Raw genomic sequence first — 27,162 nt, 5'->3', positions numbered from 1 at the left:
TGGGGCCTCACATGTGGCATATGGAGGTTCCCAGGCTAGGGGTCGAATCAGAGCTACAGCTGCTGGCCTACACACAGCCACAGCAATGCCGGGTCCGAGCCAAGTCTGCGACCTACACCGCAGCTCACAACAATGCCAGATCCTTAACCAACTGAGCAGGTCTAGGGATCAAACCCGCATCCTCATGGATACTAGTCAGATTGGTTTCCACTGTGCCACAATGGTAACTCGCTCTGTTTTGTTTTGTTTTGTTTTAATCCCAGGTCCTCCAAACAGCCTGCATGGAGCTACTGCTTGCTGAACTGAACTCATCTGTAAACCACCCACTCAGGTCAGCCTTTCTGAGTGCCACAACTTCATGTAGCACTGTGGTGGGGGGTGGGGGGGGGTGTCAGCCGGTGGGCACCCTAATAAAACCACTAGGTCTTGACTCCAAAACCTTGTTTATATTTTATGTTTATGGAATCATAGAATGTTAGAGCAGGAAGAGGCATCAGAGTCATCTGGTCCAACCTCTTTATTTATAGTGAGGAAAATAAGTCCAGAGTTTGGAGCAAATTAGAGACAAAGACCCAGGGATCCTCAGTGCCAGCCCAGCCCTCCTGCTAGTGTCACATTGTTGGTCCTAAGAGAAGCCAGCTCCCTATAAGAACTGCCAAGCGAAGATGTCTGCAATGGATGGAATTTGAGCATCACTAGGCTGACTGCAGTGCCCAGTGTATTTAAATGCATCCTTGTCGGCTGTGATCTATCCAGGCCTTACTGAGTAACTGCCAGGGCAGGGTGCCATCCTAGATGCTATGGAGAACACAAAAATGAGTAAGAAATTGCCTTTAAGGGGCTCTCATTCTAATGACAAGCATGTAAATAACCAGAAGATAAAGCCAAAGATATACCAAATAAGAAAGCTCTAGGTGGTCATAACAGCTGTGGAAAAGCATGGTGGGATCCTTGGTAGAAGTGACTTTGGAAGACCCTGGGGTCTAGATTCCAGGTAGAATTATGACAGATGTCACAGAGGCAAAGCCTGGAAACTTCTCAGGGATGGCGGGCCCAGGTCATAGGGCAGTTGGGAAGAACACTGGTCAAGGGACTGGCCCCCAAGCTGTGGACAACACTGAATGGCAGGCAGGAGGCCTGGACTCCAAACCATGGAAGGCTTCTGGGCCAAGAAGAAGTGCTCAGAGAGGGAGTTCCCGTCGTGGCGCAGTGGTTAACGAATCCAACTAGGAACCATGAGGTTGCGGGTTCGGTCCCTGCCCTTGCTCAGTGGGTTAACGATCCGGCGTTGCCATGAGCTGTGGTGTAGGTTGCAGACGCGGCTCGGATCCCGTGTTGCTGTGGCTCTGGCGTAGGCTGGTGGCTACAGCTCCGATTCAACCCCTAGCCTGGGAACCTCCATATGCCGCGGGAGCGGCCCAAGAAATAGCAACAACAACAATAACAACAACAACAAAAGACAAAAAAAAAAAAAAGAAGAAGTGCTCAGAGAATAACCTCAAAGTAAATGAAGATTGGAAGGGGCTGAGTGAGGAATACCTGGGGGCCCTGGCAGGTTAGCCCAGTCCCGTGGGTGGGACGGGATCCCACCCCTCAAGGGATGCTGACCATTCTTTGGCCCCGCTGTCCATTAGAGGATGGGCAGATTCAATCCACAGAAGGGGATTAGAGACCCAGCCTTCTGCTTCAGTCTAGTTTTCCCTGAGAGTGCTGTGCCCTGGGGAGCACTGGGTCTCCATGCATGTATTTCATATCATTTAATTCTGCCCATCCTTTTCAAGAGCTTAGAAATGGGAGACGTTCTACCTCCTAACAAACCTAGAAGGGCTTTATCCACTATAGCATGCTATCCAAATGTACAATATATTATTAAAAATGTGACCATTGTGGATGAATGGATAAAGAAAATGTGGTGTGCATGCATACATACACACAATGTAATAGCACTCAGCTATTAAAAAAACAAAGGAAACCCTGTCATATGCAACAACGTGGATGGACCTGGAGGGTATCAAGTTAAGTGAAGTAAGTCAGACAGAGAAAGACAAACACTGTCTGATCTCACTTATATGTGGAATCTAAAAAACGGCTCATAGATTCAGGAATAGATTGGTAGTTGCCAGGGCAGGGGGTAAGGGGAGAATTTGAGATAGGTGAAGGGAGTCGAAAGGTACAAGATAAATAAGTTATGAAATAAATCAGGCCTGGGGGTGAGATGTACAACATGGTGACTATAGTTAGCGATACTGTACTGCATGTTGGAAAAAAGCTGCTAAGAGAGTAGATCTTAAAAACTCTCATCACAAGAAAACAACTTGTTGTAACTATGTATGATAATGATGTTAACCAGACTTACTGCGGCAATCACTTTGCGATTTATACAAATATTGAATGATTACGTTGTACTCCTAAAACTTATATAATGTTATATGTCAATTATATCTCAATTATGAAATAAGGCATTGGCAGAACAAAATACAAAGAAAATTCCAACCCCAAGATGTTGAAATGGAATAAAATAATAAACTGTTAACTATGGGAACAACTGTTAAGATTATTTGGTCCAATCCCCCAGCCTAATTTGTAGATCCCGAATGTGACAGTCCTCACAGATACGGCTGCCCTAAACATCTTCGGTTCTGACCACCTAAGACAGTACTTGCCTCGTGGTCAAGCACTCAATAAATATTAGTTAAATGAACCAAATCCAAACACTTGAAATTGACCTTCTACCAAAGCAGAACATTACTGATGCAAGAGATAAAACTGTGGAAAATTCACAGCCTGAACAAATAATCTCTCTTTACTGGGCACCTACCAGAAGCTAGGACTGAGGTGCATTTTTGAAAAATTAGACACGTGAAATAGGACATACGCACTACCATACAGAACTCAAAGAATTTCAGCTCGCAAAGGGCCTCAAGGGTCATCTAAATCATGATCTTATAAGGAATCTGAGACTCAGGGAGACTTGGTGGTTTGTCAAGAGTTTTAAGGCAACTTTGTAGGAACCAGAAGAACCCCAGTCCAGTGTTCTTTCCACAACATGTTATGTGAACCATCCAATCAAGTTTGAAATTGTAGAGTGCAGAATATAACCCTTCAGGGATGTGGCAATGGAAAAGAATGCAATGGATTGGAAGGGCTGGAAAAGGCTTCAGAGAGGAGGAAAGGTTGAAATTTTCCATTACAAAAATTGATCATCTCCTAGTTGCAAGATCGCTGATGCTGGGGATCACATTTTCTTTTTTTGGAGTCCTAGGGTCCAGACCACAGAGGAGACAACTCATGTGGACCAACTTTTAAGAAAGCTGGATCTAAAGTATTAACTGCGTTTAAAGTCGGAAGGAAGTTGCCCACTTCATGGAAGGTGAATATCTCAGGTCCTATAGAAATTGAATCTATGTGAAAACATAAAGCAGGCCTTCAGAGCTCTCCTGTGTCCACGGAGATCCCCATAGATGGACGCCAAACCTGGCCCTTCATACCTTGTCCATTGCAGGACTGGGAGCAAACAGAGTACGAAAAGCTTAATCTGGTGTCACCATCGCTCGTTGCTCATTTTGCCACGCAATTCCATTTCCATTTCAAGGCAGACAGTCAAGTAATTGGAAACATGATAAAATAATAGGAGCCTAAAGGCATTATTAGCAGAGACAGATGTATCTAGATAGCGCCCGTCTTTTCCCTGAGAGGCAAACGATACCACAAAAGTAAAAAACACACTAAGAGCACTTACAACAACAAAAAATTCTAATTACATGGTTCCAAATCCTCTCCTAATCTTAATACATTAGTAGTGAACACAGAGATGCTTTTATGTGGTGGTGGTCAGACTGCAGTCCTTGCTCTGCTTCTCTTCCCACTTTATGTTATTCACACACATGATATGTTTAATGATCTCCTTTTGAGCACAAATTAGTTCATTTTTGGCATTTTAAGTAATGCTCTGAACATTTTTGGACCAACTACTTTTTTCTTCCCCTCTAAGAATTAAGTTATAGTGTCAAAAGCAGAATTTCTGGCAAAGCACGTGGATGGTTTTATTGCGCCTGTGATATTCTGTCAGTCTGAGCCCCAGAAAGGCTGAACCAACAATGGGAGGTCCCAGCACGGTTTCCTGTTTCACCCGTTTCCTCAGAGCCCCAACAGTGGGCTCTTGGCATCTTTTATGTTGCTAGATTTTCCAGGTACTTACATACTTTAAAGATATTTTAATTTCCATTTGTCTAGGTGCTGGCAGTGTTGTGTAATGTATTTTGATGCCATGCTGTATATTTTTTCCACACTGAAACTTTGCCTACATTCCTTTCAATGTAAACTGTGCATTCATCTTTGACCACTTATCAAATAGAATCTGGACATTGAACTCCAAAAGATATACCAAGTCTTTTTACAGGCAATTTACAGCAATTATAGAGGTAACTCCTATCTACTGTTAACAAATCCATGCAGTAAGAATGCGTATAAAGTAAAAGGTGAAAGCTAAGGGTACACAATGATGAAAGGTTTCCTTCCTTTTCACTCTTTCCACTCCATGCAACAGGATCACCTTCCAGGTATAACCACTGCAATAAATTATGTTTCTATTCTTATCATTAAACTCTGTAATTAGGAGTTCCCATCGTGGCTCAGCGGTTAACGAACCCGACCAGCATTCACGAGAATGCGGGTTCAGTCCCTAGCCTCCCTCTGTGGGTTAAGGATCCGGCGTTGCCGTGAGCTGTGATGTAGGTCACAGACGCAGCTGGGATCTGGTGTTGCTGTGGCTCTGGCGTAGGCCAGCGGCTACAGCTCTGATTCGACCCCTAGCCTGGGAACCTCCATATGCCTCAGGTGCAGCCCGAAAAAGACAAACAAACAAACAAACAAACAAAAAACCCTCAAAACAAAGAAACCCTCTGTAATTATAGGTAATACACTCTGTGTCTGTTTCCTGTTTTTTAATTTCTTGTATTTTATGTTTAAATTACTCAATTTTATTACATTTATAGTTGTACAACGATCATCACAACCCAATTTTGTAGCATTTCCATCCCAAACCCCCAGCCCATTTCCCCACCCCCAACTGTGTGTCTATTTCTTTATTTTTTTGTCTTTTTGTTGTTGTTGTTGTTGTTGCTATTTCTTGGGCCGCTCCCGCGGCATATGGAGGTTCCCAGGCTAGGGGTCGAATCGGAGCTGTAGCCACCGGCCTACGCCAGAGCCACAGCAACGCTGGATCCGAGCCGCGTCTGCAACCTACACCACAGCTCACGGCAACGCCGGATCGTTAACCCACTGAGCAAGGGCAGGGACCGAACCCGCAACCTCATGGTTCCTAGTCGGATTCGTTAACCACTGCGCCACGACGGGAACTCCTGTGTGTCTATTTCTTAATTTAAGAATTTAGAAATCACTTAGTGGATTCCTACCATGAATGAACGATGAGAAATTCCACTGGCTTACACTGCCTTCTTCTCACCAGTCCTGTTTTGATTCCTAGACTTTCCACTGGACATTAAAGGTAAGATCCAAACTCAAATGTCCACAGAGTCTGGCAGTATACACAAGTATAGACAGTGGGTGGGGCCAAGAAACGTCGAGGCTCTTCCTGCCCTTCTATAGCTTCTTATGATTAACATGAACGTGGCTAGGGAAAAAGCGAACTCATAGCTGGCAAGAGATGCTTGCCCATGTGCTGGGAGATGACTGGGAGTGGGGGGGACTATGGCCACCCGGCAAAGACATGCTTAGGTGGAGAGGGTAGCACCCACTGACCAAGTGTTGCCATGTGGAAGTCTTGCTGGATCTCACGTTTTGACAAAAGCCTTTCAGAAGAGAATTCTATGTGTAAGTTTCCCACCTGCAAATCTTGGCTCAAGATTTTTGAGAACACTGCTGACCAAGCATCAAAGGTCTGCGTGCCAAACATGGCCGATAGGCGGACCATTTTTGACCTCTGTCATTATGGTTTCAAGCCTCTGTTATTTGCCCCATCTGTTTTAGCTGGTGTCTCCTCGCTTCGCACCGTGTAAGAGGAGAACCTTAGCGTCCTTCTAGTTTTTTTGTCCTCTTTCCCTCCTCTTCCCTACCAATCACCATTCCTTCGTGATCGGCTTGCCAATGCTTACAGAGTTTGCCTTCTGTTCTGTAACTACAACCAACACTTTTGAGCTATGTCTATAGATTGACTTTCAAAAAAAAGAGTAATTTTCTTGATAGCCATAATACGTTGTGCAAATATTTCCTTCCAGTATCTGGTGGCCATGAATTCACTCTTCACAATCGTTGAAGAACTAGTTTCCAAATGTGGGCAGATGGGGTTCCATCCTTGGGTGTCGTCCTGTCTCCCTGGGGGATGCGTCTACTGGCAGGTTTCCCTTACAGTGTTTGGGTGGAGCAGCTGGACACACAGCACATGTTACCAGGGGGCAAAGTAAAAAAGACTTTCTGCTGAGATACTGATTAATATCCACACCAAGAGCTTCGGTTTTCCCATAGAGATATTAAGTACACATCTTTTTAATCCCCCTGCTTTCTGCCCTACAGCCCATCCTAGTTTCTGCATCCTTTCATCTCACATGTGTGGCTCTACTTGGGCTGACACCTCACCCGGTACATGCAGTGGTGGGCAGCGCTGACTTAGCGTCCGTGCAAACCCAGGGAAATCTCTCGTCCACCAATGCCCCTCTCCTGTTCTCAGTGCAACCCTGCATCCATTCTTTTTAACCCTTTATGTTCATTTCAGGGGCCTATTTTGAGGGAGGAGAAGTTAGTTACGTGTTCAGTCAAATCACAGTGGCCATGAACGGCTGACAACTGCAGTTTCAGCATGACTTGCCCTGTCATTTCCCAGGCTGCTCCTTTTTCTGTGAATACTTTGGGAATTCTGTGACATCGGGCAGCCCACCACCAGTCTCCTTGTCAGGACAATTTCTGAGCCACCTGGAACAGATAGCTCTGAAATTTTGGGAGCACACTTGAGCTTACTGGAGGCCAAGATTATCATTCTTCAACGAAAATGGAAAATGAAGACTCATTCATCTAGAGATTACATTGTTCTTTGAATGAATTTTATGCCCTAGGGAAATTCTTAAGAATTTAATATCTGGAGATCCCTCTGTGGCACAATGGGATTGGCTGTGTCTCTGCAGCACCAGGACATAGGTTCGATTCCCGGCCTGGCACAATGGGTAAAGCACCTGGCATTGCTGCAGCCGTGACGTACACAACTGTGGCTTGGACCTGATCCCTGGCTCAGGAACTCCAAATGCCGCAGGGGAGCCAAAAAAAAAAAAAAAAAAAAAAAAAAAAAAAAAAACTTGAGAATTTAGTATCTTATTTCTGCTATGAATGGAAGAGCTATTTTCAATATAACTTCTAGCTGTGGATCCCAAGTGTATGGGGACAGAATGAAACACAAGAGTGGTCTTGATCAGCCCTGCCCAACAGCACTTTCTGTAATAACAGAAATGTTCACTAATCTGTGCTGCCCAACAGGGAGCTATGAGCCACTGTGGCTATTGACCACTGAAAATGTGGCTAGTGTGGTTGAGGAACCGAATTTTAAAATTTTATTTAATTTTAATTAATCTTAACCTAAATGTAAATAGCCACACGTGGCCAATGGCTATCCTGTGGGATAACGCAACTCTAGACCTCAAACAGCTCATTCTCGTTAAGGAAGCAAAATACAAAAAACAAAACCTGATAAGACGGTACATTGATAAAAGTAAAAATGAATCATATAAGTAAGTACTATAGGAATTCAGAGGAAAGAGCAACTGAGGGTTAGGAAGCTCGGGATTATCTCAGGTATATCTATGAGGCCGATTTATGTGCTAATGTTAAAAAAAAAAATTGCCCAAAGCAGTGACAATGCCAGATCCTTAACCACCAGGCCACCAGAGAACTCCCACTATAGTGTTTTAGAAGTTGTATGAAATTTTGTAGAAATCTGATACATCCTGGTATAATGTTATCAGGCCTAATTCCAATTTATGACCTTACAAATTTTGAGTACCACAGAAATAACCAAATTTCCTGGTCAATTCCATTGTAATAAACTCTCATCAAATAATTAACCATCAAAAAGAAATGCCAAAAGATGATAAAAGAACAAGTTGCAAATCAGTATATGTACATGGGTCCATTTGTATACATAAAAGTACATGCAGATGTATGCTTGTATTTGGATAGAATATTTCCAAAAGTATATTCAGATAGTTAATGGCAGCTACCTCTCAAGAGTGGAAGTAAGGGTCAAGGCAAGGAAATTTTTTACTTTGCTGGAGTTTTTGTTTTAGAAATAGTTTAACACGTATGTCATTTTTCCTTTATAATAAAGTTATAGGCAAAGAGATGACTAGTGAATAATAACATTTTAAAAAGGCCAAAGCGGTCAACCCTTTCCTGTGGTTATTATTCATGGATGATCTTATGTGATTATTAGGAATACAGCACATCCTTTACCTTGGCTTCTCTATCCTCCAATAAACTGCTTGAAAGAGAAAACAGTCTGAAGGAAAGTAGCCTGAATGAGGTAGCGTTTAAATAGGACCTTGACACTGGATAAGATGGAGTGGGACAAGGAAAGGCATTCCTGATAAGGGCACAGGGAGCAGGGATGCAGGGATGCAGGTGGGAACAGTGCACGGTGGGGGAAGGGGAGACAAGATCCTAGCAGAGGCGTGGGACTGAATCCCTCTGGACTGGACTGGCAAGAGGTCTGAGGTCAGACCCTACCACCTTGGTTCTCAGAAGAACCAACATTTTCTGCGCCCACCATGTGGCAGGCCTTGTGCTACTCCTGGGGCATGAAGATGAATAAGAAACAGTCACTGAGGTCAAGGAACCAGAGGAGACATGCAAAAAGGATGACATCAGGTAGCACAAGGAGTACAAGATTTGGGCCCAGAAGGACTGCCTCCTTCACTTACTGACATAACCTGGGCGAGTTCTGAAATTTCTCTGAGCTGCTCGGTTCTTCCTCTATAAAAAATGGGGACCTGAGGCCATTGTGCTAAGGGAAATAAGTCAGACAGAGAAAGACAAATACTGCATGATCTCACTTATACATAGAATCTAAAAAATACAACAAACTAGTGAATATTTTTTTAAAAAAAGAAGCAGACTCACAGATAAAGAGAACAAACTAGTGGTTGTGTGGGGGCGGGGGCACCATGGGGCGGGGTGCAGTGGGAGATACAAACTACTGCGGATAAGATAGGCTACAAGGATGTACTGTACAAAACGAGGAGTAAAAATTAAAAATATATATATATACTTTTAATGAGGATAAAGCTACTTTACCATGAGGACAAAATGTTTAAGATCACATGCCTGGTCCCAGAGGGCAGTGACATATGCTAGGTCCCTTCCTATTACACTCTGCCCCCACTCCTAATCGATAGGAAGATAACATGCTTTCCTTGCTTACCCTTCCCCCACAAAGGTGACACCAGAACAAAGTTTCTGTGTTGTGTGTGGGGATGAGCAGGGCTGGGGTGGCTGTGTTAGAGGGACTAAGGGAGGGGCAGGGGCAGGGCTCAGGGCTGATAGGAAGAGCCTTTTAGGCAGTGCTGTAGAAGCTCATCCAAGGCTCCTGGATATCAACTTAGCAGGTGCACAGTCAGTCCTGCATTGTGGGAAGGACCAACTGGAAGCGCAGAAGTCAGGAAGCAAGAAACCAGTTTCCAAGCCTGGAAGATAGATAAGGTGTCTATCTTAATCTTATCTTAATCTCTTCTCCATTCCTATAGGACAAGCTATTTATGGAATGATTTCAAGCAGCTGATTATACCATCATATCCTCCTGTTTTAGATGCTTTCCCCAAGAACTTCATGATTAAGGTCTCTGAGGACAGAAAGCAGAATGGATACTTCTGAGTTGGAAGTGAGCTGGAAGGGGTTAGTGGGAGAAGGAGAGCGCTGATGGTTAAAGTGGAAATTGAGGAGGTATTCCTGCTTTCATTGGTGGGGCCTTCGCTCTCCCCTTCCTCCACCCTCCACGACTTAAACGTGGCTTGAGCAGGTCAGACTAGCCCTTGACTGTGAAGCCTCCTTCAGTCAACTCCAAGCCCTTTCATCTGGATTGAAACCTCATTTGGGCTGAACTTCAAGAGGCACTAAAGTGTCAGCTCATTTGATTCGCAGCCCAGCCAGGGCCTATCACCATATTTGCTTTTCCTTATAAGGATGGATTCCAGGATAGAAGGAAAGACACCTCTAGGAATTTCAGTATTTTTCCTACCATCTCATTCCTTTTGTTCTTGACCCTGTGTTGGGGGAAGTGGCCCGTGGGCGCTTTAGCCGCTGCTTGGGGGACAGAAGAGCTGGAGGCATGTCAGTCAGCCCCTGGCACTTGTGGCCCCTGGGCCAGCTGTCCCTGGAGGCTCCCAGCACCCAGGGTGGGGGGCAGCAGTGCTCACCGGGCAGGGGCACAGTCCCGCCCTAGTTGTATCCAGCACTGCTGGTGTCCTCCTACGCAGGTGGGTAGACAATAGATCCCACACCTGAGTGGCATCTACTGTACTGTCCCCCTCTCCCCCAAGCGCACAGCTGCCCCTTGACCATGCCACTCAGGCCAAGGCACATCTCCCTGCAGGTTTTACAAGTGGGTAGAAAACTCTAGGGTTCTGGGTGCCCAGAACATGGGGGATGATGTCTCTCCGGTGGCAGACAGATCCTCTGCTCTTAGGCGAGGGTGTGTGGTCAGATGAAGAAACAGGAGTTTCTAGAATGTGGGTTCATGCTGCCTGGATCTAAAGATGAGCTATAGATCCAAAGTTGTTTGAGATCTGGAAAATATAATCTCCTGCAGCTGGTAGAGCCAAAAACGGGGGTGGGTGGGTAGGTAGCTTTGGCTTAAGCAGTAGAACCTGATCAAATAGTAGTTTTCTATAATGACATTAAATCACCACCTAACCCCGTAGAGTTGGCTTCCGCCCCTAGACCCTTGACCCTGTGGGTTCAAGTCAGACGGCCACAGCCAGGGATCCTCTAGAATGCTTGAACTGCGGGGTCACATTCAACTCAAGCCCTCCCCTCACTGTTGATAGGTTTGGTAAAGGTCTGAAAAGGTTTTTTTTATTTCTTCTCTGTGCTGTCTTCTCTCCTTATTCCCATCACTTCAAGAGACAATATCTCCACCTGCATCTCATTAGGTGTTTATCACTTAGGAACACTTGCTGTAAAATTTCCTGTGTGAATAACCACAGCCAAAGATCCTATCTGGGAAACTCTCTAAGGCGTAGGATTTTTGCCTCTTAGCGGCTCCCTCTGTCTTGATGCACTTACACTGCTGTTTCACCCACCCACCCATGCCCACTCCAACCAACCCTTTATATTCTAGCTTGTTACCTCATGGTTTGAATATGGCTACTGGAGCACCAGCCATCAAATCTGCAGTCAAGGCAGGAAGGAGGAGAGGGGCAGAATATGAGTGATCCAGGGATCTGTTTTGTTTTAATCAGAAAAGCAAGAGCTTTCCCAGAGACACCCTAGCTGACTTCAGCCAACTGTGTCACTGAGCCGCTCTTAGCTGTAAAGAAAAGGGATGGGTCATGGGGTCCGTGGTGGTGGAAAAACCCTAATGGGTGTGAGGGAGTGAGATGCAGGCTGAGCATCTGCACAGTTTGGAGTTTCTCAGAAAGCCAAGAACCACAAGGGGCACCTGTGGTCCTGCCTTAAGGTCACCAAGTCTTTTTTTTGGCCATGGTGTGCAGCGACTTTGACATGGGATCTCAGTTCCCGGACCAGGGATTAAACCCAGGCTGCAGTGGTGAAAGCACTGAATACTAACCACTAGGCCACCAGGGAATTCCCACATCAAGTCTTTTTGATAGAAGAATGGGGGAGGAAAGCGTTCATTCATTAAGTCGTTGGCCTGAAAATAAGATACAGAGGGAGTAGAGATGCGGAGGGCAAAGATTTTTTACCTCTTTCAGGAATAAAACCAGAAAGTGCAGGGCTGAATCAACTTTGTATTACCAGCTTCAGAGGGCAGGAGGAAACAAACTTTCATAATGTTCTCACATCTGTGGAGTCCACTGTGTTAATATAGCAATGGGAGGATCCTGTATCCCCTTGCAGAAGAAGCTGGGACATCCCAGAACCCTCTTCACCCAGATTTTAGAGCTGATAGCAACTTTTTATTTGGAGGGGAATAGAGGGAGAGGAAACAGACAGAGGTCCCCAGGCTGCTGTAAGGAAAAGAGAGGTCCTGCCAGCTGTGATGGGTACCAGCCAGGGTCTAAGAAGTTGCTTGAAGGCTTATTTTTAAAGTCACTCAGTTGTAAGAGATGCTCAAGAGCTGAGGTCTGGAGCTCGTTGTGAAACTGACACCAGGACTGGCCAGTGCAGAATGAGCCTCTAGAACAGGATGCATCCCAGGGCCTAGAGAGAGGGGTCAGTTGCAGGCAGGGTCAAGCGTCCACAGCAGAGAAGGTTAGCAGGCCCTTGAGGCAGAGGACTCCTGCTTGTGATGAGGGAGACCCCCTTTGGCACTCAGTCTTTTGTTACAAGCGACTCCTCCTCCAAGTTCCTACCTGCTCAGGCCACCCACCCTCTACCTTTCCTTTCTCTGAGGGCACCAGGTCAGGGACACCCCTGCCTAACCTCATCTCTGGTATCCAAACAACCACTTTCTCATTCTGGTGTCATCTGATGTGGCCCTTCCCTGATGCAAAGCATTCCTTTGTGTCCTTTGCCACACTGATAATGCAGACTTGCAGGACACCAGCGTACAGGGCACTTCCTATGACAGCCCCTCCCTTTGTGTTTCTTCAAGTTCTCAGATGGAGCCAGACACTCCATCTAACATCTTCCTTCTGGAATCATCTTCCTTCTGTGTCCACTATCCACCAGCATGCTGTCAAGATGTTGTTCTGGGTTAACTCTGGGAAGTTGGAGCTCTGCAGGCTGACTTTAAAAAAAAATTTTTTTATTATAATTGATTTCCATTATAGTGTCAATTGCTGCTGTATAAGCTGACTTTTGAGGAATGCATTCGCTTTGACCTCTAGCCCATGGTAATCTACAATGTCAACTGTTTCCTCAATAGAAGCAAAATAAAATGTTCACACAGAGGATGCTTTAAGAGAACTGTAAACAAATTGTGCATGTATGAAATGCCATGGAATAGTTTGAGATGATTAAATTTGTGTGTGAACATCTCCTCGTTAAAAAAATACTATTACTCTGCTTTAAGACTTTATGAACTGCTATTACCATTTTCGTCTTCAACTTGCTTACTTTCCACATTCCTGTAGGCCAGAAAAGACAGGAATAACTATTTGTTTCCTCTCAGATAAGGAAACCGAAGAGCAGAGAAGGTCTGACCTGTCAAGCAGAGGTTACCTGAGCAGCAGAGAAGCCCCGTATGTGGACTCCTGGGCCAGGGCTCATCCTATGAAGGTTCTAAGTCAAACAGCCCAAAGGCTCAGCTCCTTCGTGACCTCCTAGATCAGCAAAGGAAGCAGAGGCATCTTCATCTACAGAAGCTAAGTCAGCTCTTACTTCAAGTTTGTCTGAATGTAAGGAGGAGTTTGTCTCTGAGAAGTAGTAGGACAGGAGGGCAGGTATGGAGATAGGATCGGTTTTTTCCAAGCCATTGTTCAAAAGATCACTTTTATTCACTTTATATTATTTAGGTGTAAATCCACTATCTTATATTCACAAAGTCGTGCCACCACCACTGCTATCCAACTTCAGAATATTTTCATCATCCCCAAAAGAAACCCTGTATGAGAATCTTCCTACATTGCTGGTGGGAATGTAAATTGATGCCGCCACTATGGAAAACAGTATGGAGGGTCCTCAGAAAAAGAAAAATAGAGTTGCCATTGGATCCAGAAATTCCACTCCTGGGCATACAGCTGTATAAAACTATAATTTGAAAATATATATGCACCCTTATGTTCACTGCAGCACTATTCACAATAGCCAAGGCATGGAAGCAACCTAAATGTCCATAAACAGATGAATGGATAAAGATGTGTTCTGCATACACAATGGAATACTACTCAGTCATATAAAAGAATGAAATAATGCCATTTGCAGCAATGTGGATGGACCTAGAGACTCTCACCCTGAGTGAAGTAAGTCAGAAAGAGAAAGACAAATACCATATATCACTTGTATGTAGAATCTAAAATATGACACAAATGAACTTATCTATGAAACAGAAACAGACTCACAGATATAGAGAACTGACTTGTGGTTGCTGAGCAGGAAGGGATATAGGAGAAGGGTGGGTTGGGAGTTGGGGATTAGTAGATGCAAACTAGTATACACAGAATGGAAAAACAACAAGGTCCTACTGTATAGCACCCGGGACTTTATTCAATAGCGTTTGATAAACCATAATGGAAAAAAATATAAAAAGAATGTGTATGTATGTATATATATATATATATATATATATATATATATATATATATGACTGAGTCACTTTGCTGTACAGCAGAAAATAATACAAAGTTGTAAATCAATAGTACTTCAATAAAATTAAAAAGAAAAAAAAGAAATCCTGCACGCCTTAGCAGTCGCTTGTCATTCCCCACTCCTCCTGGTAGCCCTCAGCAACCACTCATCTACTTTCTGTCGCTATATGTTTGCCTCTTCTGGACATTTCAGATACGTGCAATCATTCAGTATCTGGCTTTCTGTGTTTGGCTTCTTTCACTTGTGTTTTCAGCATTCATCCATGTTGCAGCATGTATCAGTACTTCCCCATTTCCAAATCCCCAGGGACTCTTCCTGTTGCTTCTTTCCTGCTAGCTGTGGGGGCAGGAGGATGAGGGGACTACAGTCAGGGCAACAGAAAAGAGCTTTCATCCTGGTAGAGCCCAGAGAGGAAAAAGAGACCACTCTGCAGCATCACCAACATCTCCCACCATCTTCTTCAGGGAAAAGATAGACAAGGAACATCAGATCCGCCAGCAGTTAATTTGACAGGCCCATGCCAAGCACATAATGCAGTGCAGACCCTGAATAGTCTCCAGATGACCACACAGTCAAACCAGCCACTTAGACAAGGACAAAGCCCAGCATCAGCCAGGAAGAGGGATGTTCTTGACCCCTTCCTTCCACAAGATTTCAGGGGCCTGCTTCTAATGATAGACATATAGTGCAACCTTGAGTTCCTCATCACCTTGGCTCTCTCTTGTTCAGATCAAAGCCTTCTAGCCTCTAAACCATTTCCTGGAGGAGATCACCTGTGTTTAATTCAGGACAAACATTAGTTGCAAATCCCCTGACTTCCACATGCATCTCTCCATCAAACTGATGATCTGACTTCTTGTAGCCGGAGCCAGTGGCTTACTAAAAGCCTCTCCAAATGGGCATAACCTCAGTGTTCTCACAGCTATTCTTCCCAACTTCTTCTCCTTTCCAGACAAGGAATGGTCATTGCCTATCTGCAGAGGAAGAAATGGGGTCCAGTAAAGGCAAGAGACCAATACCCATTAGTGAAAGGCCCACTAAAATCTGGAACAAGACAAGGATGCCCCATGCTCACCACTTTTATTCAACATAATATTGGAAGTCCTAGCCACAGTAATCAGACAAACAAAAGAAATAAAAGGTATCCAAATTAGAAAAGAGGTAAAATTGTCACTGTATGCAGATGACATGATACTGTATATAGAAAACCTTAAGGACTCAACCCAAAAGCTACTTGAACTGATCAACAAATTCAGCAAAGTAGCAGGATACATGAATAACATTCAGAAATCAGTAGCATTTCTGTATACTAACAATGAAATATTAGAAAAGGAATACAGAAATACAATGCTTTTTAAAATTGCACCCCCCAAAAATTAAATACCTGGGAATAAACCTGACCAAGGAGGTGAAAGACTTATATGCTGAGAACATAAAACATTAATCAAGGAGGAGTTCCTGTTGTGGTGCAGCGGAAATGATTCCAACTAGGAACCACGAGGTTGCGGGTTTCATCCCTGGCCCCACTCAGTGGGTTGAAGATCTGGTGTTGCCGTGAGCTGTGGTGTAGGTTGCAGACGCGGCCCAGATCTGGCATTGCTGTGGCTGTGGTGTACACCAGCAGCTATAGCTCTGATTAGACCCCTAGCCTGGGAACCTCCCTATGCTTTGGGTGCAGTCCTAAAAAGACAAAGACAAAAGACAAAACAAAACAAAACAAAAAAACAAAAACAAAAAAACAAAAACCAAAAAAATGTTAATCCAGGAAATTAAAGAGGATTCAAAGAAATGGGAAGATATTCCACACTCTTTGGTTGGAAAAATTAATATTGTTAAAATGCCCATACTCCCCAAGGCAACCTACAGATTCAATGCAATCCCTATCAAATTACCCATTAGTGAAAGGTGACAGAGTTGAAATAAGGCCTGTCTTGCCCCCCACTGCTCTGGAGGTACCACGTGGATGCACTTGAGGGTTAGTTAACCAAACACTCCTTCCGGGTAGGAAGCGAGAGAAAAATGAGAGTTCATTCTCAATTGTCCAGAGTTGAGGGCACGTATTGAAACCCAAGGTCTTCTCCTACAGTCAGGGGCACGTATCTGGAACATGACGTGTTAATAGCAAAACATTTCAGTGTCCTTCCCAAACCCCGAGTTCTCCAGCACAACCCAAAGGCAACCACGAATGCAAGAAATAGAGAAAAACGGTGCATATTCACTTTACACGCAGGCCCAAAAGAGAAAGAGCCCTTCTGCCAGACCAGCCTGCTGCGGAGAGGGCTGGAGTAGAAGTGACGCCCCCATGCCCCCAACCCCTGCCTCGCTTCTTACCCTCCCTTCAAACTTGGCAGTGGCTCCTTCCTTGATGCAGAGGTTCCGAGGGGGCAAAATGAAAGCAGGGGCCTCGGTCAGGGGCATGGAGCCGACTCTCGAGTGATCCATGGTGAGGGAGGTTTTGGAAACGTGCGTTGAGGCAGCCAGCTTCACATCCCCCATGGTCTGCAAAAACAGGAAGGAAGAGCAGGTCAGACGAGACAAAGTACAGCCCGTCCTCCCGGCAGGCGGCCGGAGTGCCCAGTGTGCTGGTTGGGGCCTCGGTGTCATGGGTTTTCCAGAGAGCCCCAAGAGGTCAGGGTCCAGCGGGAGCTCCTCTCTGGGAGTAACAGGCTCTGTGTTCCCCCCCATGCAAAGCTGCCGCACCTGACACTAGCTCCAGGACCGCGTCCTGATCTCCCTCCGACCCCTGGGAGAACTTCAAGGGCAGGAAGAGAGAAACCAGACGGTTCTCAGCATTTTTACAATGGGTATCTAAAGTCGGAGCTTAATAGTCACTCAACCTCCAGAATTAATATCTACATTAGGTGCTTGTGGTAGAAAGCCAAGGCTGCTTTTGCCTGAAGGATGAGAGCTCTCAGGCTAAAGGAAATGGGATCCACATGGGAGCAAAGAGTTTGGGGTTCACATGGCAAGGATCCTGGATGAGAAGAGGTGAGTGTGGGGGGTTGAATGCGGGGAAGGAAGCAAGGCTGGGGAGGGCATCCCACTTCTGGGGGCTGGATTGCAAAAAAGCCTCAAAGGTCACAGAAAATCGGAGAAGGAAGCATTTCAAGGTTATCCAGATTAAGCCCTCCATTTTCAACTGAGGCCCAGAGCAGGTAAGTCACTTGCCCAGAGAGACAAAGCAAATGATGGCATTGCCAGCAGGAAAACCTCAGGCTCCTGACTCCTGGCCCAGGGCCTCACTGGGACTAGATAAGATGTCCATAGCGGCTGGCAGGTTGGTTGGAACAAAGGAAATTCCTTGGGATCAATTATGGAAGTGGAATAGGTAATAGGTTGAATTAGTTCTTGGTTGAAAACTATAGAAATGGACTTTGGGTGTCAAAAATGGAGCTGTTGCCATGAGCTGTGGTGTAGGTCACAGATGTGGTTCTAATCTGGTGTTGCTGTGGCTGTGGTGTAGGCTAGCAGCTGCAGCTCTGGTTCAACCCCTAGACTGAGAACTTCCATATGCTGCAGGTGCGACCCTAAAAAGCAAATAAAATAAAACAAAACAAAATAAACTGAAGAGGAACAGTATTTCTATTTTTTATTTTTCTCTTCACTTTCTCTGGATTTTCAGCCACAAGCTAAAGTTTCATGCTAAGTGGGGCAAGCTGACAGAAACAATCCCAGTGGTGTCTGGGCATGAAATTAGTTTGTTTAAATTTAATAGCATCTAATAAAAATAAAATGGAGATCTATTTTGAAGTACAAGTTAAAGTAACAAAGACCTAGGTTTGTTTGTCCCAGGGCACATCCTTTGCTTGACAAAGCCAGCTTTCTCTTTTCATTGATGAAGGATTAACTTTGCAAACAAAATCCTTTCCAAATGATAAGACTCACAGGTTCACTGCAGTAACAATAAAAGCCAAATTTAAATAGCACTTACTATATATCAGGAACTATTCCAAACACTATAAATAATAGCTCATTTGCTCCTTACAACAACATTGAGACATAATCTCATCATCTCCACTTTATGGACTACAACCAGGGAGGCTCAGCAGGACGTGACATTTAGTAGGGAGCAGAATTGGCATTTGATCCCAGGTGTCTTGCACCAAAGCTACTATTCTTTTTTTTTTTTTTTGGTCTTTTTTTAGGGCCACACCTTTGGCATATGGAAATTTCCAGGCTAGAGGTCGAATCAGAGCTGCAGCTGCTGGCCTACACCACAGCCACAGCAACTCAAGATCTGAACCGCATGTGCGACCTGCACCACAGCTCACAGATTCTTGACCCACTGAGCAAGGCCAGGAATTGAACCTGCATCTTCATGGATACTAGTCAGGTTTGTTACCACTGAGCCACAACAGGAACTCCCCAAAGCTCCTCTTCTTAACCCCGGACCCTCTCGCCTCCTGTAAGCAGTCAGAGTCAGCTGGTGGGAAGGCGGTCTCAGATTGGGGTAATAAAAGAGAAAGTTGAGAGATGCTACCACATACGCATAAAACTGAGATATTTTTTATTTTAATTTTTTATGACTGTACCCATGGCATATAGAAGTTTCCAGGCCAGGGATTGAATCTGAACCATAGCTTCGACCTAAGCCACAGCTGCAACAACACAGCAACCTGCCATGTCAGGCTGGGGATTGAACCCGTTCCTCCACAGCAATCCGAGTAGCTGCAGTCAGGTTCTTAACCCAGTGCACCACAGTGAGATCTCCAAAACTGAGATTTGTTTTTTGTTTTTTGTTTTGGTATGTCATAGCAAACCATTGACAGCATTAAAAGGCAGATGATGGCCTAAGATAAAATGTCTGCAACAAGAGCAAAGGACTAGGACACTTTGTATCTAAGAAAACACACTCTGAGAGATAAACAGACAGAGCTATCACTTGGGTGATTCACAGAAGATAGAAAAACGACCACAACGCTAATGGACACTGCCCAGCCTCAATCAGAATCCCAGAGTGCAAATTAAGAAACAATTATTACTTTAAAAAACTAACCAAACTGACATTTAAAAAGAAAGTAACAATCAATACTAGTGAGACTGGGTAGACTCATACCCTTCAGAGGAGTATAAACTAATGCAATCTTTCCAGAAAGCAATGTGGCAAAAAGATTCTGAAAAAAATCATCCATTTCTTTCCTCGGTATTCCTACATTTAAAAACATATTACTGGGGAGTTCCTGTCATGGCTCAGTGGTTAGCGAATCTGACTAGGAACCATGAGGTTGCGGGTTTGATCCCTGACTTCACTCAGTGGGTTAAGCATCCAGAGTTGCTGTGAGCTGTGGTGTAGGCTGCATACATGGCTCGGATCCCACGTTGCCGTGGCTCTGGCATAAACTGGCAGCTACAGCTCCAATTGGACCCCTAGCCTGGGAACCTCCATATGCCGTGGGAGCGGCCCTAGAAAAGACAAGGAAAAAAAAAGTACTGGGAAAGAATCAGAAATGCAGCCCTAAATTTATATATAAGACTGCTAATCCCATTATTTATAAGAAAATAAACAGGAAAACAATCCATTTAAATGCAAATAAAATCCAGTTAAATACCCAACAGTGAGAATTGGGTGAATACAGCAGAATATCAGGCAGTTCTATCAGTGTATATTTATAAGGAAAATGATAATAATAATTTGATAATATAAAAATTTTAAACTAAAAATGTTTTACTATGGAAAATTTCCAACAGAAAAGCAGAAAGAATAAAATGAGCATCTCAAACACCCGTCATGTACACTCAACAATTAGCCTTTTGCCATATTTGTATCACTGTGTTTATGTATGTGTTTGCAGACCTATTTCTTTTTTATTTACTCATTTATTTTTTGTCTTTTTGCCATTTTTTGGGCCACTCATGCATGGCATATGGAGGTTCCCAGGCTAGGGGTCTAATCGGAGCTGTACCCACTGGCCTACGCCAGAGCCACAGCAACTCGGGATCCGAGCCGCGTCTGCAACCTACACCACAGCTCACGGCAATGCTGGATCCTTAACCCACTAAGCAAGGCCAGGGATCGAACCTACAACCTCACGGTTCCTAGTTGGATTCTTTAACCACTGAGCCACCACAGGAACTCCCTGCAGAACTATTTCAAGGTGGTAATCATATAATTTTAACGGCAAGAATCAGGACACGGTCATTCACTGCATTAAAATAAATTTATTGGCCAGCTACCATGTTATCAGCCAGTATTAGGGATAGAGCAGTCATAATTACGAGTGTGTGGTAAGTGTGATAACATGGGGATAGGGAAGGAATGGGGTTCTTATATCCTGCGGAGCCACCTAGGACCACACCCCAGAGGGGACACTGCTCCCTGTACTCTGCTCCACTGCCACGAAGTGTGGTGACAGATACACTCTGTGCTGCCAGCACCAGGAGTGGGGTGGAGTGAGGGCAGCTATCACAAGGCCAGAAATCCAGGGCATTGCTACTTTCTAGCTGTGGTCTGGCCAAGGTACTCCAGCTCTCCTGGCCCCGGTTTTCTTCTCTGTAAAATGGGAACAATAATATCAACCTCGTACAGTTGCGGGGAGGATTTAAATAAGACTGTAGGAGTTCCCGTCATGGCACATTGGAAATGAATCCAACTAGGAACCATGAGGTTGCGGGTTCAATCCCTGGCCTTGCTCAGTGGGTTAACGATCTGTTGTTGCCCTGAGCTGTGGTGTAGGTCACAGATGCGGCTCTGATCCCATGTTGCTGTGGCTGTGGCATAGGCCAGCGACCACAGTTCCGATTTGACCCCTAGCCTGGGAACTTCCATATGCCATGGGTGTGGCCCTAAAAAAGACAAAAGACAAATAAATAAATACATAAGACTGTATATACAACACTTAGTACAGCATAAAAGGCACTGGATAATAGCTGTCAATATCCTCATCATCCAGCTCCCAAAGGGAAAGCAAGTTCCCCACCCTGCAGGATAGACCTTTTTCACCAAGGATAGCAAGCCCAGGCCAGCCTGGTTATTCTCAGGACAAGGGTATCCAGTGGGATTACTGTGTAACAGCAGCGGGAAGCAGATGGCAGACAGTGAGAAGGTGGGTCGGAAGGCCCGGGGCCCCCGGCAGCCTCCGCAGCACAGTCCTATCTCTGCGAGAGCACTGAATGGGCAAGGTGAACGCACACGACATCCGGCTGGGCCCTAATCTCACTCAATCCCCTGGTCCTGCAAGGCAGTTCTGATTATGCTTCATTCACAAATGAGGACACCAGGGCTCAGAAAGCCAAGTGCACTTGTCCAAGGTCACATAGCTAAGACGTGGAAACCAAACCAAATTCTGATGGCAGCTGTACCCTCTGGGCTTCCTGAAGGGCTGCCTGACCCAGACGAGGCATTTCCTGCTCTTCCCCAGTAATAGGAGATGCACTAGGCAGAGGCTTGGGAGTTGCACAAAGGAAAGGGGCGGGAAATGTAACACCCCTTTCTGCTTTCAGGCCTAACTTTGGGAGACACAAGACCCTCCCACCTCTGTTTTTAGAGGAGCTGGAAACTAGGCATGGTGACATCAGGCTCAGAATCCTCTCTATAGATCCTCTTGATCCAAGACCCTCTGAGGTCTCCTGAAGGCCCCCTCCTCTCATCAAAAGGAACATGTTTGGCCTCAAACACTGAAGACAGAAGTCATCCATCCCTGGGCAGGTGGGAAGGTCTGGCTTCAGATTAGAAAGAGAAGAGGCAGGTCAATTCTGCAAGGGGACATCCAGTTGGGGGTGGGTGTCAGTGGGTAGGGCAGTTATTAACTACCACACAGGCAGAACCGGAGCCCCCTCGCAGGCTGGCTGACACACCAAACAGCTCTGCTCAGCCCATCGCCCCACCCCCTGCCATCAGCTGCATAAACAGATTCCGTCCACACTGCCAGTTTATAGTTACTGACATATTTGGAATGCTCTATCAAAATAACAACAGTAATAAATCAAACCAAACTCTCCTTGTTCCCTTCTAATCTCTCATCCAGCCTGGTGACCATGTTTCAAACATCAGAGGGGCTGGGTGGTTTTTAGGATAATTTCTCTATAGGCAGAGCAGTATCAGGGGCTGGAATCAAATACACCTAGCTAGGGGGTTTCATTCAATACCAGTTAAAAGCAGATCAAAGGAGACAGAAGTAAGAAGAGGAAAAAAAGGAGGAGGGGATCAGGAACGGCGGTGGGCAGAGAGCTGGAAGCAGCACCCGTCCCCCAAACACACACGTACACACACAAAACTCTCCTCCAAATAAGGTTTCCACAAGTAGCAGAATTTATCAATCATTCAAAGCAGCACTAAGATAATTTGACTTTAATTCCATCAAAAGCACTTTGAATTGTCTCTTGAACCCAGAAAGGAACACTTTGAACTATGGCAAAAAGAGAGGGCAACCCCGAGGCAAGAAGACTCAGAAAAAAGTTTATAATCAGGGATTAAGTTCTATAGCAGAACAAGTTTAGAGAAGCCAGTTCTCCCCTTTCTTACCCAGAGTGCGTACATTCTAAATGATCGTTGTCCTTAAGCACCTGATCAGGCAGCAAGGCTTCCTGTAAACACGGTAGCTTCCCTTCAGGGACGGGCTCCCCGCGGGCTCCGCCCTGGAAGCCTGGCAGTCAGCCATGAACCCACTGGAGCCTCAGGCACAGAACAGATGCAGCAAACCACCAAGGTGCAAATGCCTCAGGCAATGACAGCTCCCTCTCTTCACCTTAATCCTCTCTCTTCAGTGTGCTAGAATACTAACAAATTCCCTAATCGCTCCTGATCCTGGAACAAGCTGCTGCTCGGCTGTGGGCCATGCAGGCTGACTTGCCATGACCCACAGAAGCAAGCAGTGGGGCAGGACCACACACCAGAGACCAGACACGCCTTACCGTGGCCTCTTCCCTGGGCAGCTCTCCCAGGAGTCGGGACGCGTGGGCGGCCTGGTTTACCCCTGTACTGCAGAGATGCCTGTGCAAGGTCTGTTTGAGAAGGTAGACAGTGAAGGAGAGCCGGGGATGCTGCAGAGCCCAGGGCCAGACTCAAAAGTTAAGGGGCGTACGTCTGACTGCTCGCAGATGTTGCAACTTGCCTTGCGCCAGCAGCCAACTTCACCCGGTCAGAGAGATCTGTTGTTCTAATCCGCCCAGCTGGGGTGACCTTTGAAACCCCTGGCTACCAGCTGCAGAGGCTCTCAATAGAGTCCTGGGGAAACCAGGGTTGGAAGCACACAGGTTTTTACGTGTGCAGAGCTGCAGGTTCCAGGCTGAGTGTGGAGCAAAGGGAGGATGCCGTCAAGCAGAGAGCCGAGTCCTTGGAGGGGCCGGGCACACCCCCAACTCCACATCTGGCCTGGCATACCCACCCCAGGCACATCTGGTCTGGGATTACCACCCAGGGCTCCTGGGACACTTGTCTCCTGAGACCCAGCTCTCTCCTCCTTGAGCTGAAGAAGCCCTGTTTACAATCCCTGGAGAGGGAGCTGGCCCCAACAGCAGACAGAGGATGGGGGGATGCCTGTGTTGCGGAATGCGGGCTTAGATTTGAACCAGGCTCCACAGGCTGTGTTCACATAAGAATAAGAATTAGCAGCGCTGGTCCTGGCCCCACCGCAAGGGAGATTCAGGAGTGGTCCTGGATACATACTTCTTCTTCTTTTTTTTTGGCTGTGCCCACAGCATGCAGAAGTTCCTCAGACTGGGGATCAAACCTACACCACAGCAGTAACCAGAGCCACAGCAGTGACAATGCCGGATCCTTTACCCACTGAGCCACCAGGGAACTGAACTCCTGGTGCCTATTTCTAAAACATGGTAGCCAGGTGATGCTAAGTCCAGTCCCTCTCCTCGCACAGAGAGAAGGTATTTCCATAGTTTGAAAGGAATCTTGCAGCATGTACCAGTCACACCTTGGGACAGACTGCAGACATCCCAATAAGGAATGATGTGGATTTAAGCTTTTCCATTGATTTTTTTTTTGCATTTTTAATGATTTTTATTTTTTTTATTATACTTGGTTTACAGTGTTCTGTCAGCTTCTACCGTATAGCAAAGTGACCCAGTCACACACACACACACACACACACATATATACATTCTTTTTCTCACATTATCCTCCATCATGTTCCATCATAAGTACCTAGCTTTAGTTCCCTGTGCTATACAGCAGGTTCTCATTGCTTATCCTTTCCATTGATTCTTGAGTAAATGGTCTTCTAACACCTAGCTGACCCCATAATCCTCTAGCTCAGCAGTTCTCAAACTTATGGGTCTCAGGGCCCCTCATGCCCCTAAAATTATCCCAAGGACCTTTTCTGTGTAAATTTCTGCTATCATTATTTATTATATTAGAAATTAAAACTAAGAAACAGTAATTCAGGAGTTCCCATTGTGGCTCAGCAGGTTAAGAACCAAAGGAGTGTCCAGGAGTATGCTGGTTCGATCCCTGGCCTTGCTCAGTGGGTTAAGGATCCAGCTTTGTAGCAAGCCACAGCGTAAGCTGCAGATATGGCTCAGATCTGGTATGACCATGGCTGTGGCATAGGCCAGCAGCTACAGCTCTAATTCAACCCCTAGCCTGGGAACTTCCATATGCCACAGGTGGCGCCGTAAGAAAAAAGAAAAAAAGAAAAGAAAAAAAAGAAACTAATTCATTTTAAACACCAATAATATGCCCATTATGTTAACATAAGTACCATTTTGAAAAGAAAAATACATTTTTGAAAACAAAACAAAAAGGTTTAGTACGAAGAGCTGTTCATTTGTGCAAATTTCTTTAATGCCTGGCTTAATAAAACACAGCTAGATTTTCACATCTGCTTCTGTATCCAGTTGGTTGTGACATCACAGTATTTGTAGCTGCTGGAAAACTCCCCTTGAGAGGAAAGGAGACAAAAAGGCACATGACATCTTCTTACAAAAGGTACTTGGACCTCCCGAGAGTCTCAGGGACCCCCATGGTCCTTAGGGCCCACTTTGAGAACCACTGCTCTCCCCAGCACCATCTGCTCTCATTTCTGTCCTCAGTAAAGCTCACACACGGAAAGGGAAAGAGTAGTTTTCCAGGAGGAGTGGTGTGTGGCTTTGAGGGGCGGGGGGGAATGACACCCCCTAATTTGATCCTATTTTTTTTTCCCCCAAAGAGAATGGTTAACAAATGTGGACCGGAGAGACTTGAAGACAGACACTGATGAAGAAAACACCTTTAAGTCAACTGAGTTCTTGGGCAAGACTTAATATGCACCCCAGATTCTGGAAGACCCTACATGTGGTAGATACCGGAATATTTTATGGATAATAAAGGAAGAAATGAACCCCCAAAGCAATGCTGTTCACCACTGAGGAACAGAGCTGAATCCAGCTCTGGTCATCTAGATGGAGGTCTCTGGGGGTGGCAACAGGAAAGTCATCTTGTTCTTGTTTTTATTTTATTTTTTATTTTTTCATCTTTTTTTGTCTTTTTAGGGCCACACTAGCAGCATATGGAGGTCCCCAGGCTAGGGATCTAATTGGAGGTGTAGCCACCGGCCTATGCCACAGCAACGCAGTATCCAAGCTGCATCTGCAACCTACACCATAGCTCACGGCAACGCCAGATCCTTAACCCACTGAGCGAGGCCAGGGATCAAACCCGCAACCTCATGGTTCCCTAGTCGGATTCATTTCCGCTGCGCCACGACGGGAACTCCAGGAAAGTCATTGTGAATTGGACAGAACCAAGGACAGGATTTGGACAAAATTATGGCAGGTGTGTCAATGGCACACCTCACAGCTGCTGCCATGCAGTCCTGTGGTTATTTGATTATCATCTCTCTTTCCCCCTGAACACAAGCTCCACCGCCAGGTCATGGGTCCTGCGTGTTTCACTCACTACTGTATCCCAGAAATATGGATGAGCACACAGTAAGTTCTCAATAAATGCTTGCAGAAACAGGAATAAATTAAAACTCAGGCTAAAAACGTTAAAAAATCATTTCCAAAAAATCACTTCCAGCACCATTTAATTCAGCTGTATAGGGAAAGCCGTAGGTGAACAGGTCATTACAATTAAAAAAAGAAAAAAAATCTATGTCTCTGTGGCCTATAGGCATTTGGTTCCAGACACACAGGTGCCGGTCCTGGCTCTAAACCTGTTATGGATCTTGTGCTTCTTTCCTCCTCTGCTTCTCAGGTTTCCTGGCTATGAAGTGGGGACAATCTTAGCTGGCCCTGCGTACACTCTCTGGGTTTCCTGCTGGCATTTCCGAGAGCCTCAGGTCCAGGTTTCTGGGTTCCTAAGGGAAATCAGGCAAAGCCAGCCTCCTCTGTGCCCATGGCTTTCTGAGCCTTTCCTCTGGGAAAACACATGACAGGAAGGCTGGCCTCTGCAGGCAGATGAGCTGCCCGTGCCAGCCCCGCCACATCAGCAGAGCAGCAGACCGTAGGCGGGAAGCGGGTGTCTGCTCAGCAACTCTACCCTGAGTGCCCACATCTTTGGCAGAAAGTTCTTTTTAAATTTTCATAACAGGGGACACACACACAGGGAGCTCGAACCAAATAAGCACACCCGACCGGACACACAGTGTGAACGAGTGAGGCCTGGTCTGGAGCTGCTCTCTGCCTGTTGGGATTCTTGCTTCATGTGAGACTTAATGAGACTAGTTGAGAGACGCTTTCTGCAACAAAAGTCACATGCAAAAAAGAAATCAAAGACAGAGGCAGAAACCCCTGATTATAATTCACTTGGCAATATGCACATTCCTATCACAGTCCAGCAACATCCTCAAGTTCACTCGGTTC

At 45.5% G+C, this 27,162-nt stretch overlaps 1 protein-coding gene across 2 annotated transcripts in view; it reads right to left on the bottom strand.

Moving 5' to 3' along the window:
• Positions 1 to 16,926, bottom strand: part of MYLK (myosin light chain kinase) — a 190,026-nt gene extending 173,100 nt beyond the window's left edge. For both annotated transcript variants that reach the window (XM_047790591.1, XM_047790599.1), the window contains exon 1: positions 16,759 to 16,926. In XM_047790591.1, the coding sequence (XP_047646547.1) occupies positions 16,759 to 16,923 (165 nt within the window). In that variant the 5' untranslated portion in view covers positions 16,924 to 16,926. The remainder of the gene's footprint in view (positions 1 to 16,758) is intronic.
• Between the last annotated feature and the right edge of the window lie 10,236 nt (positions 16,927 to 27,162).

This window comes from Phacochoerus africanus, chromosome 1, assembly GCF_016906955.1.
Source record: "Phacochoerus africanus isolate WHEZ1 chromosome 1, ROS_Pafr_v1, whole genome shotgun sequence".
Lineage (NCBI taxonomy): Eukaryota > Metazoa > Chordata > Mammalia > Artiodactyla > Suidae > Phacochoerus > Phacochoerus africanus.
This window is presented reverse-complemented; position numbering and strand designations above follow the sequence as displayed.